Source organism: Ruditapes philippinarum, unplaced genomic scaffold (assembly GCF_026571515.1).
Source record: "Ruditapes philippinarum isolate M1 unplaced genomic scaffold, ASM2657151v2 ctg10453_1_1_1_1, whole genome shotgun sequence".
NCBI classification, from domain to species: Eukaryota; Metazoa; Mollusca; class Bivalvia; order Venerida; family Veneridae; genus Ruditapes; species Ruditapes philippinarum.
The window spans coordinates 69,172-86,159 of record NW_026857986.1 but is presented as its reverse complement, the minus strand read 5'-3'; the positions used below and the strand labels follow the sequence as shown (position 1 = coordinate 86,159).

At 34.2% G+C, this 16,988-nt stretch overlaps 1 protein-coding gene across 1 annotated transcript in view; it reads right to left on the bottom strand.

Moving 5' to 3' along the window:
* Window positions 1-1,368: 1,368 nt before the first annotated feature.
* LOC132751679 (uncharacterized) overlaps window positions 1,369-16,988 on the bottom strand; it is a gene marked incomplete at its 3' end in the record, with an annotated part of 62,888 nt that continues 47,268 nt past the window's right edge. Inside the window, 1 exon segment of the mRNA XM_060741897.1 lies at window positions 1,369-1,973. Within this exon segment, the coding sequence (XP_060597880.1) occupies window positions 1,369-1,973 (605 nt within the window).

Genomic DNA, 16,988 nt, shown 5'->3' with positions numbered 1-16,988 from the left:
TTCCATATAACAGGGTACCTAGAGCTCGATTTGTGCACGCCGCTAGGCCACTTAGATTATTTGATCTTTTTTAAGGGCAACACATTTTCATTTGTTACTGTAATGACCAGTGCTTAGGTAGTTGCCATGCAGCATTGCCTAGTCGACCTCTATGACGGTTTTATAATACACGACCCTTGGGTCAGCAATGATCCGGTCCTGGTACGCATTTAGTATGCATAGAGTTGCAAAAATAAAACAAGTCATAAACATCTCGGAAACTACAAATCCCCGAGATAAGACATTTGATATGTATCATCACCCTCAAGCCCTCTACAAACTTTAAAAATATTATAACCCTCGGATTACAATTTGTCTCTAATCAGGGGTCAATTAACTATATACTTTTTGTAGCATTGCCTAGTTGCCCTATACAATTGTTATGCCGTTATGGCCAAAATGACCTAGCCCTGGTGGCCATTTAGTTTGCATAGATTTGTTTAGTACAAAGTCTTTAACACATCTTTTTGTAAACTACATTACAAATAGACAAGATAACCGGTATTATCTAACACAGTTGGTCCCGCCCAGGGGGGATATTTAATTATATTGACTTATATAAAGAAATACATTTCTTCTGTCAAGAGTTTTGATATATTGCATATACCAATGCGTAGTTGACTTTTTAAAGTAAATCATTCATTGAGACCAACATTGCCCCGCCCTGCAGTCACTTTCTTTACTTAGATTTATATATATTTATGTATATATAATCATATTAGTATTCTTGTATGAAACATGTCTACATCAACCTTATTTCATCGCATTGTGATAATTTAAAAGTGACATTAACTATGATGCCAGTGTCTAGAAGAGTCTTGCTTTTGGATAACATAGTTTAAATAGTATTTTACAGCAAACCACAAATTAATATATAGAAAGTGCAAAATTGTATCTTTGTATAAAGACCAGAAGGTTTCACGTATATGTTCATTTTTGCTATTATTATAAGATGAGAAAGCATATATCGCCCGTAGATGTTTTGCATCTATGTTTTTCTTAATGATGTTACAACAGCAATTAAGGGCGTCAGGGGCCAAGTTGTTATGAAATTTGACTTCGAATTTCTTGCCCCAAACCGTTTTCCTTCTACTCCTACATTTAAAGAAGCTCGCAAGCAAGCTTCCGGAACGTCATTTGTTCTATTCATGTGCCCAAAAAAAGTCTACAAGTTAAAGTGTGAAAAAATGTTACACATAGACAATGCATTTGATAGAGTATGTTTTACTAGTTAATGTGAATTATTGAAAACAAACCTTGCGTGACTTTGAACTTGAAGATGTGAACACATCTGAGAGCTTCCGAAGACCTCTTTTGAAAATGGATTCTTTGGAAACAACACGGCCGCTCATATCAGACCGAGCACCACAAGCCCCACTTAAAACATCTTCTTTAGTTTCTGCACCAGCCTTGGCGATGGCAGATAAAACGTCTTCTTTTGCATTACAAATATCAGAGACAGCCTCACTTTTCTGTCCATAAATATCGTGTTTTGCCACGGCAATATATTGTTTTACATGTTCCCCGGCTGTGTTTATTTCAGATATACCATCAGACGTCTTCCCAGCAATGTCTTGTTTTGCCTGTTCCCCGGCTGTGTTTATTTCAGATATGGCATCCCTTCTCTCTTCATAAAGCGTTTGCTTTAACGATGTTCCAGCGTTTTCAACATCAGCTAAAGTGGCATCCTTCAATTCACCAACATCTTGTTTTAGTTTATGTAGTACAGCCAATGCTTTCTCGTCGAGTTTACGCAATGACTCTGCTGTTCTTTGGTCAAGTTCAGTTAACGCTTTTTTTCTGTTCTCAAGGAGTGTCACTGTGTCACCCTGGCTTATGTGTATTGTGTTGTTTTTTAACTGTATTGTAAAATATTTATATGAGTGTAATATACCTATAAACGTTTTACTTATAAAACATTGTGTTCGTTGTGTCTAGTTTTACAGTTTATCAGTAAACAACTGATTTCGACTTAGAAATGAATGAATATTTCAATAAAAATTAATCACTGAAGACAATTTCACTTTCATTAGTTTTCATAACAAATTTATTAGGTTTTGTAATTCTTGGTGCCCTATATAATTTAACTATTTTGAATAATTTTATTATCTAGAGAACATATATACGAAATGGTTCGGAAATAAACAAACATTGTACAACTAATTGATGTAATATTTTCATTTCAGATCCTTTTTTAATTTGTCAATGCCCCACATGTTCGCTTAGGATTTCTTCATTTTGTATGATTTAAAGATGTTTATTTTTCCGTATGATAATAAGGCTACACTCAATGTATACAATTTTAGCTTTTGTACTCAATCGTTCAGTAAACAATTTTATTAAATAGTTAAACTGACGGTATTTATTTGACAATGTATGTGACATAATTTATATGAATCAATATGACCCTTCATTAACCCATTTCTTCATGAGCATTTTTGTGTCGCCTCTACGGAGTAGTGGCGACATAAAGGGATCACTTCTCCGTCGTCTGTCTGTCCGTCTGTCCGTTTGTCTGTCCGTCTGTCCGTCACAAAACTTGTCCGGACTACTCCTCATAAACTACTGGTGCAATTTCATCCAAACTTTACAGGAATGATTAGTACCAAGTCTAGTTGTGCATATTGTCAGCATTTTCCGGTTCAATGATTTTTGGCAGAGTTATGGCCCTTTAATAATTTTTAATTTTAAAGATTGTCCGGACTACTTCTCTTATACCACTAATGCAATTTCAATTAAACTTTACAGGATTGATCTGTAGCTCAAGTCCTTTCGCATATTGCAAGGGTTTTCCGGTTGAATGATTTTTGGTCGAGTTATGGCCCTTTGATAAAAAAGGGTGTTTTTTCTGTGTGTTGCCAGATACGCAAAAGCTTGTCCGGACTACTCCTCATTAACTAATAATGCAATTTCATCCAAACTTTACAGGAATGATCAGTACCAAGTCTATTTGTGCATATTGTCAGCATTTTCCGGTTCAATGATTTTTGTCAAGAGTTATGGCCATTTAATAATTTTTATTTTTTAAGTTTGTCCAGACTACTTCTCTTATACCACTAAAGCAATTTCAATGAAACTTTACAGGATTGATCTGTAGCTCAAGTCCTTACGCATAATACACGGGTTTTCCGGTTGAATGATTTTTGGCCGAATTATGGCCCTTTGATAAAAAGATGTTTTTTCTGTGTGTTGCCAGATACGCAAAAGCTTGTCCGGACTACTCCTCACAAACTACTGGTGCAATTTTTTGTCCGGACTTCTCCTCATAAACTACTGGTGCAATTTTATCCAAACTTTACAGGAATGATCATTACCAAAGTCTAGTTGTGCATTGTCCGTTTGTCTGTCTGGGTCTGTCCCCAAATTTTTTTTTTTCCCAACTTTTAAAATTTTGGCCATCATGAACCGAAAAAAAACCCCCAATTTTGGAATTTACTGATCGCCTTGTGTTAAAATCTGTTTTCACTAAAAAATTTCCCCCCGTTACAATTTTCAAATTGTTTCAAATACTAAAAAAGGGCTTCAATACAAATTTAAAAATTTGGGCCCAAAAAATTTTTTACGGGACTATTCCTTTTTGCAAAACTTTTTCTGTTACCATGGAAAACGAGGGGAAATCTCAAAATTGCCAAAAACCCATTTTCTGTGCGTTGTTTTTTTCCATCCAAAATTTGTTTTCCCCCAAAATTTCCCTGAAACTTTCTCAATGGAATTAAGGATAGAGTAAAAATCCCTTTTAAAGCGTTGGTTACACTTTTCCCCAAAAAATATCAATCTTGGGCGTCTTTTTTGCCTCCAAAGCCCAAAATGTTCTTGGCGATGAGGGGGACTGCCGCCCCCTTTAAACCCCCCAAACAGAAGGGGGCACATCCCCTTTCTTCATGTTTAAATATGGCCTGTCTAATTAATTTGAAGAAAAATTGTTGTTTTGAAGATTTTTTGATTTTTTTCATTAACAGAAAATGATGAAAATGCTTGAAATTACACAAAATCGAGTTTGTTCATGTTTAAGTATGGCCTGTCAAATAAATTTGAAGAAGAATTGTTGTATTGTAGATTTTTTCATTAACAGAAAATGATGAAAATGCTTGAAATTACACAAAATCGAGTTTTTTTTCATGTTTAAATAAATTTGAAGAAAAAATGTTGTTTTGTAGATTTTTTGATTTTTTTCATTAATATTCAAGTCAAACGAGGGAAATAATAAAGGAAAAAGGCTTTTAGGATTACTCCATCCCCCCCCACATACACACAAACACATGCATTTCAAATTTGATGGTAAAAAAGAACTCCAAGAATAAAGTGAATTTATATGTTTTGAGAATTGAACCCTACCAAAAACAAGAATGCATTTGTGAAAAATACTATGCACTATAACGCAATTATATACATCAGTAGATTTCTGTTATTAAACAATTGAGCCGCGCCATAAAAAAACAACATAATGGGTTTGCGACAAGCATGGATCCAGATCAGCCTGCGCATCCGTTCCATGCCAGACTGAATAAGACCCATGCTGTTTCGCTATCAGTTTTCTCCCTACTGTTATAGAGTTCGTATGCGAAAACAGCTTTGAAGCCACTGATCAGACTTGCGCGGATGCCATTGCTGGTCTGATCCAAATACAATACCCACCATGTTGCGTTTGTTTAATGACGGGGCTTAAATGAACTTTGCCATAATGCAATAAGTCTCTAAAGTGAAGTTGGGGGTCAAAGTCATATTTCAGCATGTTAAAAATCATTAGGACACATGTGTAGATGTGATTAGTGCCAATATTGAAATTATAAAAAATTTAAAAAGATTCCTTTTTATTGGGGCCCAAATAATAGGTATTAACTGTATAACATAGCTGTATTTAAAATTAAAAAAAGCAAGGTACAGTAACCCTTTTTCTTAAAAAACCATTTTTTTTCCAAATTAAAAGCATTGTATCAATATCAAGAAAAAATGATCATTATTATTAAAATGGGGTTAATCATAAGGGTCCTTGTTATATGTTCATTTTTAGCTCGACTTTTTTTTTTAAAAAAGTAGAGGTATTGTTATAGTCCTGGGTCCGTATTCAATATACATCTTAAGATGATCTTATCCTTAAATAATTATGACCTTATAAATAAGAAAATCTTAAAATCAGCTTTTTTTTCTTAAAAAATCTTAAGTGATATTTAATAAGCATCTTATCTTAGTTTTTACTTAAATATACAATTTTCCTTCCTTAACTTTAAGGAAGCCACATAGCAACCTTAACTTTGCCGTTGCCATCAGCAAACTTTTACCTGGACCATAACTTTTTTATTTTCTTTGGTGTTTATTGTTTTTCATACTTGGCCACAACAACTCTTGGGGACAAAGACTTTTTCAGTAAAAGAGACTACACTAACCTTGACCTTCATCCATAAATGACCTAGACCTTCAAGGTCAAAAGTCCAAATTTTGCTTGTTCTTGCTTTTATTGGCTGCAACTTTGTTATTTTTGAATGTACTCTATGTGGCAAGAGAGGAACACTAGAGCATGTTCTTATTTCTTGCTCAATAGCGCTGTCACAAGGCCGTTACAGGTGGAGGCACGATAGGGGTTTTTGAGGGGAGTTAGCAAGGGGGCACCATTTAGATGGAAAAGGGAAATAGCATTTGGAAAAAATCCCTCAGAAAAAAGACAGGAGGTTTTTTTTTCCCTTTACTAGGGCAAAGCTGGATCTTTGGAGCACAAAAGGGGTTTGGGGGCCCGCATCATCAAAAAACCCGGGGGAGAGAGTAGACCTGGAAAAACGACTCATTTCCCAGAAATGGCCGAAAACTCTTCGATCCCCAAAAATTAATATTGCTCCCCAAGAAAAAGAAATTGTGTTTTTGAACTGAAAAGGACCTTTGGGAAGAGAGCTTGTTTTCGGGGCCTACGAACCAAAAATCAGCCAAAAATTTCACCCCAGCTAACTGAAAGGGCCCGTAGAAAAAAAAGGATTTGGAAAAACCCCGGGTTTTTTCCCGTTTGAAGTCGGGGGCCCAAAGGGTTTTCCCGCTAAGTTTAAATTTTTGGAACATCTGGGGCTTTAGATAGGGAAAAACTGGCCATCGAAAAATTTGGCCCCCCTCAGTCAGTATGCAAACTGCAAAGGGATCTTTTTTATTGTGGGTCAGAAGAGATTAAAAGACAAGGGCCTAACTGTTTTAAACACACAGGGGGTTTTTATCCCCACTGGTTTGGGGGCCCCCCCCATTTTTTAGAGTTTCCTAGGTATAACGGGGCCCAAAAATTCGATGATGGGATGGGACCCACGCAGGGGGGATATTTACAGTTCATTTTGCAGTGCAATACTGTATGCAAAACATTTCACTCTTTCACTCTGAAGTCAATCGTTGTCCCCACCCGGCGGTGGTTCTTGTTTAATTTGAACGCCACAACTCAGCAAAAATCATTCAACAGGAAATCCCGTTTTATATATGCAAGTACTTGAGCTAACAAGAAATTCTGTACATTTTCATACATTGTCCTGGTAAAAGAAAAGTAGCCCGGAGAAACATTTTTAAAATATCATTTAAAGGACCCGAACTATCACCAAAATTATTGAACTGGGAAAATGCCAAAAAAAAAATAAATAATTCATTCTTTCTGTTAAAATGTGGATGAAATGGATTAGTAATTTTTGAGAAAATAGTTGCGGAAAAGTTTTGTGATGGAAGGACAAGACGGACGGACAGACGGACGATAGAGAAGTGATCACTTTTGTTGCCGCCATTGTGTAGAAGGCGAAAACAAAAACGTGCCCCTGGGAAAATCTTACACCATGAATCTTAATATGTGCCACCTATAGTAATTCTGTTAAAAATATTTAAATGCCGATTTAGACTGAAATCCCCGAACACAAATGCAGGTTACATTTTTTATGTAAAAAAATGTAGAACTTAAAATCAAAACCAAGCAAATCATAAATTTTAATTTTTTTGAAAATTTCTTATTTTAGGGGTAGTTGTTTAATATTTTTGGTGGCAGGGTAAGGATTTTCTAAAAGGGCCCTTTTTTGATTTTATGCTCGGAAAAAAAATTAATTTTTTAAATTTTAAAAAAAGGGGCAATAACTAAAAAATTTTATGCGGGGGTAGGGGTTATCTTTTCTTGGCACTGCACTTTCCCCCAATGGATCCACCCAAACCTATTAAGTTTAAAGGTTGTCCCTCAAATATTTTTGGGGATAAGTCCGGGAAAAATATAGTATGAAAAAGAAAAAAGGGGCAAACCCTAAAAAATTGTACGGGGAAGGGGTGCACAGCTTTCCCTTCCCCCAATTAAATCAATCCACCTATGACATTTCATGTTAACACCCCCAAAACATTTGGAGTTAGCTCCACTCGGGTGAAAAATTAGGTATGAAAAATAACAAAGGGCAAAACTCTAAAATTTTAAAGTTAGATTTTCATTTTTTTTACATTTGAAACCTCCTGAGTAAATTTCTATCACCAATAAATTTCATTTTTGTTTATCTAAAAGGGTTTTTTTCAAAGTTTTTGCCCCTGAAAAAAAAATTAAATTTTAAAAAATAAAATGGCAATAACTCAAAAAATGCAGGGTAGATTTATTTTTCCCTTTGTGCACTCACTCCTCCTCAATGAGATCCATCCACCTTTATTAAAGGGTTTCCCAAGTTTTGGGTAAACACTTTTAAAAGGAAAGCTCGGGCAAAATAGCTTTTAAAAAAGAAAAAAAGGGGCAAAACTAAAAAATTTTGGTATGGGGAAGGGAGTTTTTTCTTTTGGGGTGTACGGAAATTCCTCCCCCAAAAAAAACCCTTATCCCTATGAAAAAATTTTCCCAATTTTGATATGTCAAACATTTTAAAATTATGCCCCCACTCAGGTGAAAATAAGTATGAAAAATAAAGGGGGCTTTAAAATTTAAAAAATTTGGGAAAGGAAAAGGGTTATCTTTTCTTTTTCCCAACGAAACCCCTTTCTGAGTAATTAAAAACCTATAAAATTTCATCTTATTTTCTCAAGGTTTTGGGATTATCCCTCGGAAACAAAAATAAATTTTTTAAAAAAAAACCAAGGGAAAATTAAACCCCAAAAAATTAGGGTAGGGTGGGTTTTTAAACCCTTGGTCCCACTGCCCCCCCCCTCCTCAATAAAGGTCAAATCCCCCCAAAAGGGTTTAAAAATTGGGTTTTACTCAAAAAATTTTTTGGGAATTTAAGCTCCGGACAAAAATGGGGGGAGGGGAAAAAGAACGGAGGGAGGACGGAAGGTGGCCCCGGACGGGGGGGGAAAAAATTTTTCTATACCCCCCCGCCCCCTTTTTCGGCGGGGGAATAATTTGCGAGCAACAGTTTTTTTGGTGCACTGCACTTCTTATAAATTAAGATCAAATTTCTTTGATTTTTCAAGTCCATGGGTTTCCATATTTCCAGGAGAAAGGGGGCCCGGGAAAAAAAATTTAAAGTATGAAAATTAAAAAGGGCCAATAACCCCCCAAAAAAAAAGAACGGGCCAGAAGTACCGGCCCCTTGGGTTGACTGCACTTGGGGTTCTTTGGGAAAAAAAGGGCCATGCATCCCAAATTTTGAAGTAAAACCCAGATTTATAGTGATTTTGGAGTTATGCTCCGGAAAAAGCTTTGGGGGACCCCGGAGGGCCGACAACGACGCCGACACAGACGCCCCCGACCCCCCGGGACCCGGGAAAAAAGGGAACCCCATATATGTACCTTTTTAAAGGGGCACACAAAAAAAGGTTACTGTGGTATCAGCATGCTGAGGGATCAATGATGATTGGTGGGGTCTAAGTGTTGTGTTGGTGGCGAGGGTGGATTTTGTTGTTTACAGTTTTGAAAAACAAACAAAGGGGGTTACTGTGGTATCTGCCGCTGTAAGCAGTTTTATGATGGTGGTCTAAATGGTTGTGTGGCTGGCGCAGGGTGATTTGTTGTTTACCAGTTTTGGAAACAAAAAAAGGGGTACTTGGGGGTATCTGCACGCTGTAAAGCAGTGGATGATTGCGTGTCTTAGTGGTTGTGTTGGTGGCGTAGGGTGATGTTGTTGTTTTACAGTTTTAGAAACCAAACAAAAGGTTACTGTGGGTATTCAGGCACGCTGTAAGCATGATTATGGTGGTCTTTAGTGGTTGTGTTTTGGTGCGTTAAGGTGTTGTTGTTGTTGTTTACATTTTGAAAACAAAAAAGGGTTATTTGGGTATCTGCACCTTAACAGTGAAGGGTTTGGTCTTAGGGGTTTGTTTTGGGGGCGTAGTGTTTTTGTTTTTAAATTTTTTGAAAACAAAAAAAGGGTCGTGGTATCTGCACGCTTTTAAGCAGTTTTGTTTGGGGGGTTTTAGTGGTTGTGTTGGGGCTAGGGGGATTTTTTTTTAAATTTTTTTAAAAACAAAACAAAGGGTACTGTGGAAATCTCACCCGTAACCCATGATGATGGGGGTCTAATGGTTGGGGTTGGGGAGGGTATTTGATTGTTTTTTTTTTACAGTTTTAAAAACAAAAAAAAGGGGTTTACTGTGGTATAAAGCCGCTGTGGGGAAGTGTTAAAGGGGTAGTTTTATTTTGGTTTGGGTACGTGGGTATGTTGTTGTTTGCGTTTGAAGACAAAAAAGGTTACTGGGGTTATCAGGCCCCCTTTTGAGATTCATGATTTTTGGTTTTAGGGGTTGTTTTGGTGGTAGGGGGTTTTGTTTTTTTACATTTTTAAAAAACAAAAAAAGGTAACGGGGTATCGGCCCGTGAGAGCGTCGGGATGGTGGGTTAGGGGTTTGGTGTTTGGTGGCGTGGGGGGTTTTTTTCATTTTAAAAACAAAAAAAGGTTTTTGATATTGCACGCTGAGAGCGGGTTGATTTTTGTCTTAGTGTTATAATTACGTGGGTTGAGTTTTGTTTCCCGGTTTGAAAACAAACAAATTTTACATATTCTGCCCCGCTGAGAGCAGTGATGAGGGTGTCTTAGGGGTTATTAAGGGTGACGTATTGTTTGTGTTGTTACAGTTTGAAACAAACAAAGGTTACTTTTTGGTATCAGTACCCTTTTGGAGCAGTATGATGGTGCCCTTGGTTTTTGGTGAATTTAGGTGATTTGTTGTTTTTTTTTTAAAAAACCAAAAAAAGGGTTTTATTTGGGGGTATCTCCCATGTTTGAAAAGCAAAGGGTTTTGTGGTTTTGAAAAAACGGACAAAAGTAATTTTCAGCAAGTGCAAAATGTTATCATTTTTTTCTGTATTTTTTGCTCGGTTTGGAAATTTATAAATATAGAACTTTTAAAAAAATATCCCTTTTTAAAAATTTTAATTTCTTTTGCATGCATAAAATTTTTTAATTAAAAACCTCAAAATAACTTTTAAAGCATTTCCGTCTGGGGTAGTCAAGCAAAATTTCCCCTTTATTTTTTGCGAAGCTTAAAGCAGGGAAACAAAATTTCTTTATTTTCTTTTGCATATTTATATTGTACAATTATGCATTGGATGCGTTCAAAAGAATAATGAAATTTAAAGTGTATTGATTAGAAGGGTTGTTGGCTTATGTTATGGAATGTGATGTATATGCAAGAGAAAATACGATTTTTTTGATAAAAAAAACAGAGTTGGGCAAAAAATAAAAACTTTTTCAAGAATTGTTTATAATATTTTTAAACAAATGCTTTTTAAATTTTTCCCGTATGCATAAAAATTTGACGTCCCCCAAACTATTCTTCAGATTGAAGAGAGGGGAAAAAAAAAGCTTAATGGGTAAAAAATGTATTTCCCCATTCATGGGGAAAAATTAAATTTACATCTATTTAAAAATTTTCTAAGGAGTTTGCATTATCCGGGGAAAAATTTTAAAATTTTAAATTTATCAGTTTTGGGTAAAAAAATGCAATAGAGATATTTCAGACCCCCAAACCCTTTTTGGACTTTTAAACAAAAAAAAACAAGAAAAAAAATTTTGACAACCGTAAAATTTTAGTAAAAAGGTACCATCAAAAAATCTTTTCGGGGTTTTTATAAAATTTTCTAAATTTTTTTAAAGCCCTTTAAATTTCTTATTTTAGAATTTCCCTCACGTTTATTCCCCGAATAACAAAATAACCCCATTTATTTTCATTCTATTAACATTTCCTTTTAAAAATTAAAAGGGGTGACATTTACCTTTAAGTTTCAATCCCATTTATTAATACCATTTTTCCCATATGCTACCCATTTATACAAAAAATTTTATTAAACCCTCCATAAAAGAAAAAATTTATGGAGGGCCCCGGGGGGGAAGGAAGATGAATGGTACCCAAAAAAATTTTGCTTCCCCCTAAATTTTAACTTCGGGTTAAAATCCATAGTATCTTTTTAAATACACAAACTCCCAGCCCATTTCAATTAGGTTTTTTTTTTTTACAATATTCAATTTAAAAAAATTTTATTTAGAAACATTTTTTCCCCTGGTTTTTTAGTAAAAAGGGGCCTTTACCATACCCCAGGGGCAAAAAAGAATCATTTTTCTAGTTCCCTATTCTAAATAAAAAGGCTATATTCATCCTTTATATTTTAAAAATTTAAAAAAAATATACAAAAAAAAGCTTTTAAACAGTGGATGGGCAACCCTTTAAAAAAGGGCCAAAAAAACCTTTTTAAAACAAAGCAGATACTTTATATTTTAAAATTAAAAAAGCCTTTTTATATTGTAAAAATATAATTTATTACCCGTGTTAGTTTATTTAACTTTCAATTTTTTTGAGCCTCTATTAATCAGGGCCTTTTTGGTTTTTGAAAAACCAAAAAATGAACCGGGATCCAAAAAGGAACACACATTTTTTCGTCGATTTCAAGTTTGAGGGTATGTAAGATTTCCCTTTCCCGGATGTTTCCGGGGCCGAAAAAAATTTTTATAATAAAAACATTTTTTTGAAGGGAAAAAGGAAAACATTAACACAAAAATTTCCCCCTACTTTTTACTTTTAAAATTTTTATGTATAATCATAAAAACATTATTATTTTTGCCAAAATTTAAAAAAAGGGAAAACTTTTTATAATTTATTTTTTTTTTAGTTTAAGCCCTTTCTAAGGAAAATGTTTCTTTTGGTTCATATTTTAAAAGTTTCATTCATCAAAGGTTTTCTTTTTAAAATAAAATTGGGAAAATGAAATTTTTAAAAAGTAAATCTAGATTTTATTTCCCGTAATTAATTTTGTATTTTTGTGAATAAAACAATTTAAAAAAATTGTTTTTCCATTACCGTATGAAACGAAAATTTTTTGTATTTTGGATTTAAATTTTGGGCACAAAGTTTTGATGATTGTTTTTATAATTTAAAGCTTTGCAACCAGCGGCATCTGTGGGCTTGAGCTGAAAGTCCCCGGACCTTTAATTGTTTGGAAACATTTTTTTTAAACCCCCACCCATGGGATCCCAACACCATCATGGGGGCCCGGTTCTCCCAAAAAGGGGGTTTCAAATGCAAAGCCCCCCTATAATTTTCGTCGTAAAATTTTTTTGCAAATGCCCCTCAGGGCATTTTCACGTCGACTGGTCTGTTTAAAAAAAAAGTTGTTCTTAAAGGGCTTTGTCTACATGTGGTCTGTTACATGCCTTCGTAGAATTTTAAAGTTTGGAGAAAATTATTTTCTGACATGGGTTTCACTGTTGAGGGATCCAGATGGTAATTTCTGATAAAATCTTTTTTAAGGGTTTTTCAACAGGGAGTTTCTTTTTCCCAACAAATTTTTGAAGACCCTTTCCCGTAAAAATTTTTAGTCCTTTTTAGCCCGCACCCAATTTTTAAAAGGTTTTTTCTGTTCCCCACTTTCCATTTTTAGCATTCTCAAAAAGGGCCCGTCCCCGAAAAAAAAATATAAATTTTAAAAGGGATAATGCTTTTTTTAATTAAAAATTTATTTGGGCATTTTAACATTGCCCAAGTACTCAATATTTAATTATTTTATGTTGTTTAAAATCCCTTTGGGAAAAAAAAACCCCATATTTTCCAAAACAAATTTTTTTTCATTTTTTTTTTCATAAATTTTTTTAAAGGTAATTTGGGGGTTAAAATTTAAAATTTAAATATTTTTAAAAGCATGCACCCGATAGCACAGGGACAACACATAATAGCAAAACCCTTTCGGGAGGTGACCATGAATTTTGATTAAAAAAATATGTGATTCCTTGGGTTAACGCTTTAATCACCCGTATGATTCACCCTATAGTTGACGAGACATTTTTTTCATGCGATTTCAAATTGTATAATACAATTTTTCATCATGCATTTAAATGATTTCCGGGTAAATAATTACACAGTAATGTTTAAAAAAATATAATTTTTAAAAATTTTGAAAAGAATAGGTCTTAAAAATTTTCAAAAGAAGAGATCGAACAAAACTTCTGTTCTTCCCTTAGCAAAATTTGTATTTCAATTCACAGGTACTGAAAACATTAAAATTGAAAAATTTTTCAAAAGGGCAATTTATTTTTAAAAAGGGAAAAAAAAAAAATGAAGCCCTTTCTTAGCCTTCAAAAAGTAGGGGGGCAACACCTCTTTCCAATTTCCTTTTTACGGTTTAAAGGGGATAAATTAGGTAAAAAATGTTAATGTTGATGGTGGACATCAAAAGACACCCCAAATGTGGGGAACATTTTACAAATAATGTTAAAACCAACAGCCTTAAAATTGTTCCTCTATTACAGGTTGGTAATCTGAAGGGCAAAATCGATTTGTCTTGGTATGTGCTCGTTAAATTGAAGTTGCCATACATTTTATGCTACTTATATTCTGAAGTACTGAAGCTTGGCAATCACTCGTTTCCCTGTATTCTGGACTTAACTTTATAAGAAACTAGAAATGTGTCCATAGGACACGGGTTTGCCCCAACCCGCGCACTGTTCTGTCAATCTTTATTGACTTTAGGTTCAAAAATTTTTTAAAACGTTTTTGATTTATTCTAACTCAAGCACTCATGCAAGGAACAAATAGCAACATAATGAAAACTGTTTTTACTAAGTAAGGGAAATAACTCTACAAATACTGGATACATCCACAAAAGGCGAAAACCCCGGTGCAAAACTAAAAATGCTAAGAACCTTCCCGTAAGGTTTAATGGACTTCTATGTCAAATCCTTTTTGAGTTACATTGCAACACAAGTTGAAAATTGCAAAAAAATTCTAATTCAAGAGCAATAACTAAAAATACTAAATAAAGCCAGACAAAAAACCCAGGTGCACAAAACTACACATACTGATCAACATTCCTGTAAAGTTTCATGACTCTAGGTCAAATACTTTTTGAGTTACATGCGACACAAGTTGAAAATTGCAAAATTTTACTAATTTAAGGGCAATAACTCTAAAAATACTAAAAATATCCAAATACTAAAAATATCCAGACGAAAATACTCAGGTGCACATTTACACATGCTGATCAACATTCCTGTAAAGTTTCATGACTCTATGTTAAATCCTTTTTGAGACATAAACTGAAAATTGCAAAAAAATTTACTAAGTCAAAGGCAATTACTTTAAAAATACTAAAAATATCCAGACGAAAATACCAAGGTGCCAAGTACACATGCTGATCAACATTTCTGTAAAGTTTCATTACTCTAGGTCAAATACTTTTTTGAGTTACGTGCGACACAAAAGAGAACAGACGGACGGACGTACGGACGGACAAGGGTAAATATAAATGCCCGCCACTAAAGTGGGGCACAATAAACAAAACACTTATTGTATGTATCAAAGTTATGAAACTAAAACCAGACTTTGACAATAAATTAGTTCTTTCTTGAAAAGTTGTCAACATATTTTAAGCAAATATATACGTACGAGTAAGATGTTTTTGACTTTAATTTGTTTTTATGAAATAGTTATATTTTAGCTTTATATCAAAATTTTAAAAATGTAAGATTTTTGTACTTTTCCTTAAACTTGTTGTACGCCCCGAGCCCGGGCAAAGGGTTCCATGATTTTTCTTATGTTTTTTTTTAAAAAACATTATTTAAAACCCTTTTGTCTTTTTTAGTTGTTGTGTTTTTTTTTTATATGATGTACTTAATTTTTTTTTGGGTTTAAAAAATTCTTTTTAAAAAATTTAAAGGGTTTAAAAAATTTAAAAGCGAACTCAAAGGGAACTACCCCCCAAAGGGCCCTGCTCGAAAGGGAAAGGGTTTTCGTAATGCGATACCCGCTAAAGCTAGATCGTTGAGGGTTTTGCCGGTCGCCAGGGAGAAGCCCGGTATTACGTTAGGATTTTACTGAGAAAAAACCTAAAACTCCGAATCCTTCCAAAAATTTAATCGAAGCTTGGCTTCCAGCTGTCTACATAATTTATCTGTCAGGGCTGAATAAAAATTATTAAACCAATCAAATTTAATCTAACATAGCGTCAAAAAAAAACCCTTCAATTTGCACCCCATTTTTCAAAAGCAACAAGTATTGCTTTGAACGCAAAGATATAATGATGATTAAAATGTTTGTTTTCATGAAATCTTTTCAATTAATCATATGTACACCGACTTTTGATTTAGCGATTTCTCTGTTTTCTCTGTAGTAATAGTAAGTTTTCGTTTGGTTAATTAACATAAGTGTACATCTGGTGCATTTTTTTCTTTTTATCCGGTCATTTTATCCTTTCCGGTATTTAGTGTATGTATTAACTGGCCGGGATCCGGGACGCCCGGGATCGTATTAGATATAGAGGAAAAACTAATAAACTATATTTGTGTTGATTATTGTCGTAATGAAGGCCATTAAACGTTAAGTTTTTTTTTTTTTTTATTGTATGTAATGAACGTTAAATTAATTTAACTTAGGATATAGATATATTTGGAGTTATTTATTAACAAACTTAAAAGGCGGAAATCACAATACTAACAATTATATGCCTAATTAATTGGAAAAATCAAAGACTATATTCTTGAATTGGTCAAATCCCGGGATTCCTATATGTTTTAATACGATCCCAGTTTTTTGAAAACTTTATTCTTGGCCTGGCCAATTCCTGGGACCTCTATATATTTTTATACGATCCCGGCTTTTCTGAAAACTATATTCTTGAACTGGTCTATTCTTGAACTGGTCAATTCCCGGGATCCCTTTATGTTTTAATACGAAAAACATATTCTTAGACTAGTTAATTTCCGGGATCCCTATATTTTTAATACGATCCCGGTTTTTTCTGGCTGAATTCACTGACAACTTATGTTTACTTAGGACTTGTGTCTGTCACTCATTCCAATACTAAATAACATATTATGTGTACAACTTAACTTCGTATAAAGGGACATCTTTATGAATTCTACCTATCTAACATTTTTTGGTCAAGGTCAACAGGCCATATAGTAAATGTGCATAGACATAGGGACTTCATTCTATCTGTTTACATGCATCTTCATATATACTCATATACCTCTTTGAATATAAAACTGAGAGAACTGGCTTCCATAACTTTATATGTCATTTTTATTTTGATGTTCGCTGAAGTCTCTTCAGCTACCAGAACAGTCATTTTTACATTTAAACACATCCCTGGAAAAAAATTACGAAGCGAGTCGCTTCTAGCTTTTTTAAAAGCTAACCTTGTGAAAACTATCGTCCGAGGTACTGAATTGACACATCGCTTTTTTTCGAATTACAAGATGATGATGAAAACCGAGGTACTCTGATTGAAAACGGAAGCGAAGACTGGTGTCCTGTGCGCTTATATATGAATCATAATAGGACAGGGAACCAGAATAAACGGAAGCAGTGTATAAAATACCGAATGAAATCTTAAAACGGAAAATCTAAAATAAAAAATGAACGATTATTTTATACTATTTCAAGGTAAAAGTAAATCGAGCTCGCTTTGAGGCTTTGCCTTTTTCATATTATATAAAATTTAATCGGATTAAAATCAAGATCCATAAAATAAAATACAAAACAAGCAGGGTTTCATCCGTGTCTGCTTTTTTTTCCCAAGCACAAAGCCAGGTCCAAATTAAAATATTGCTGCA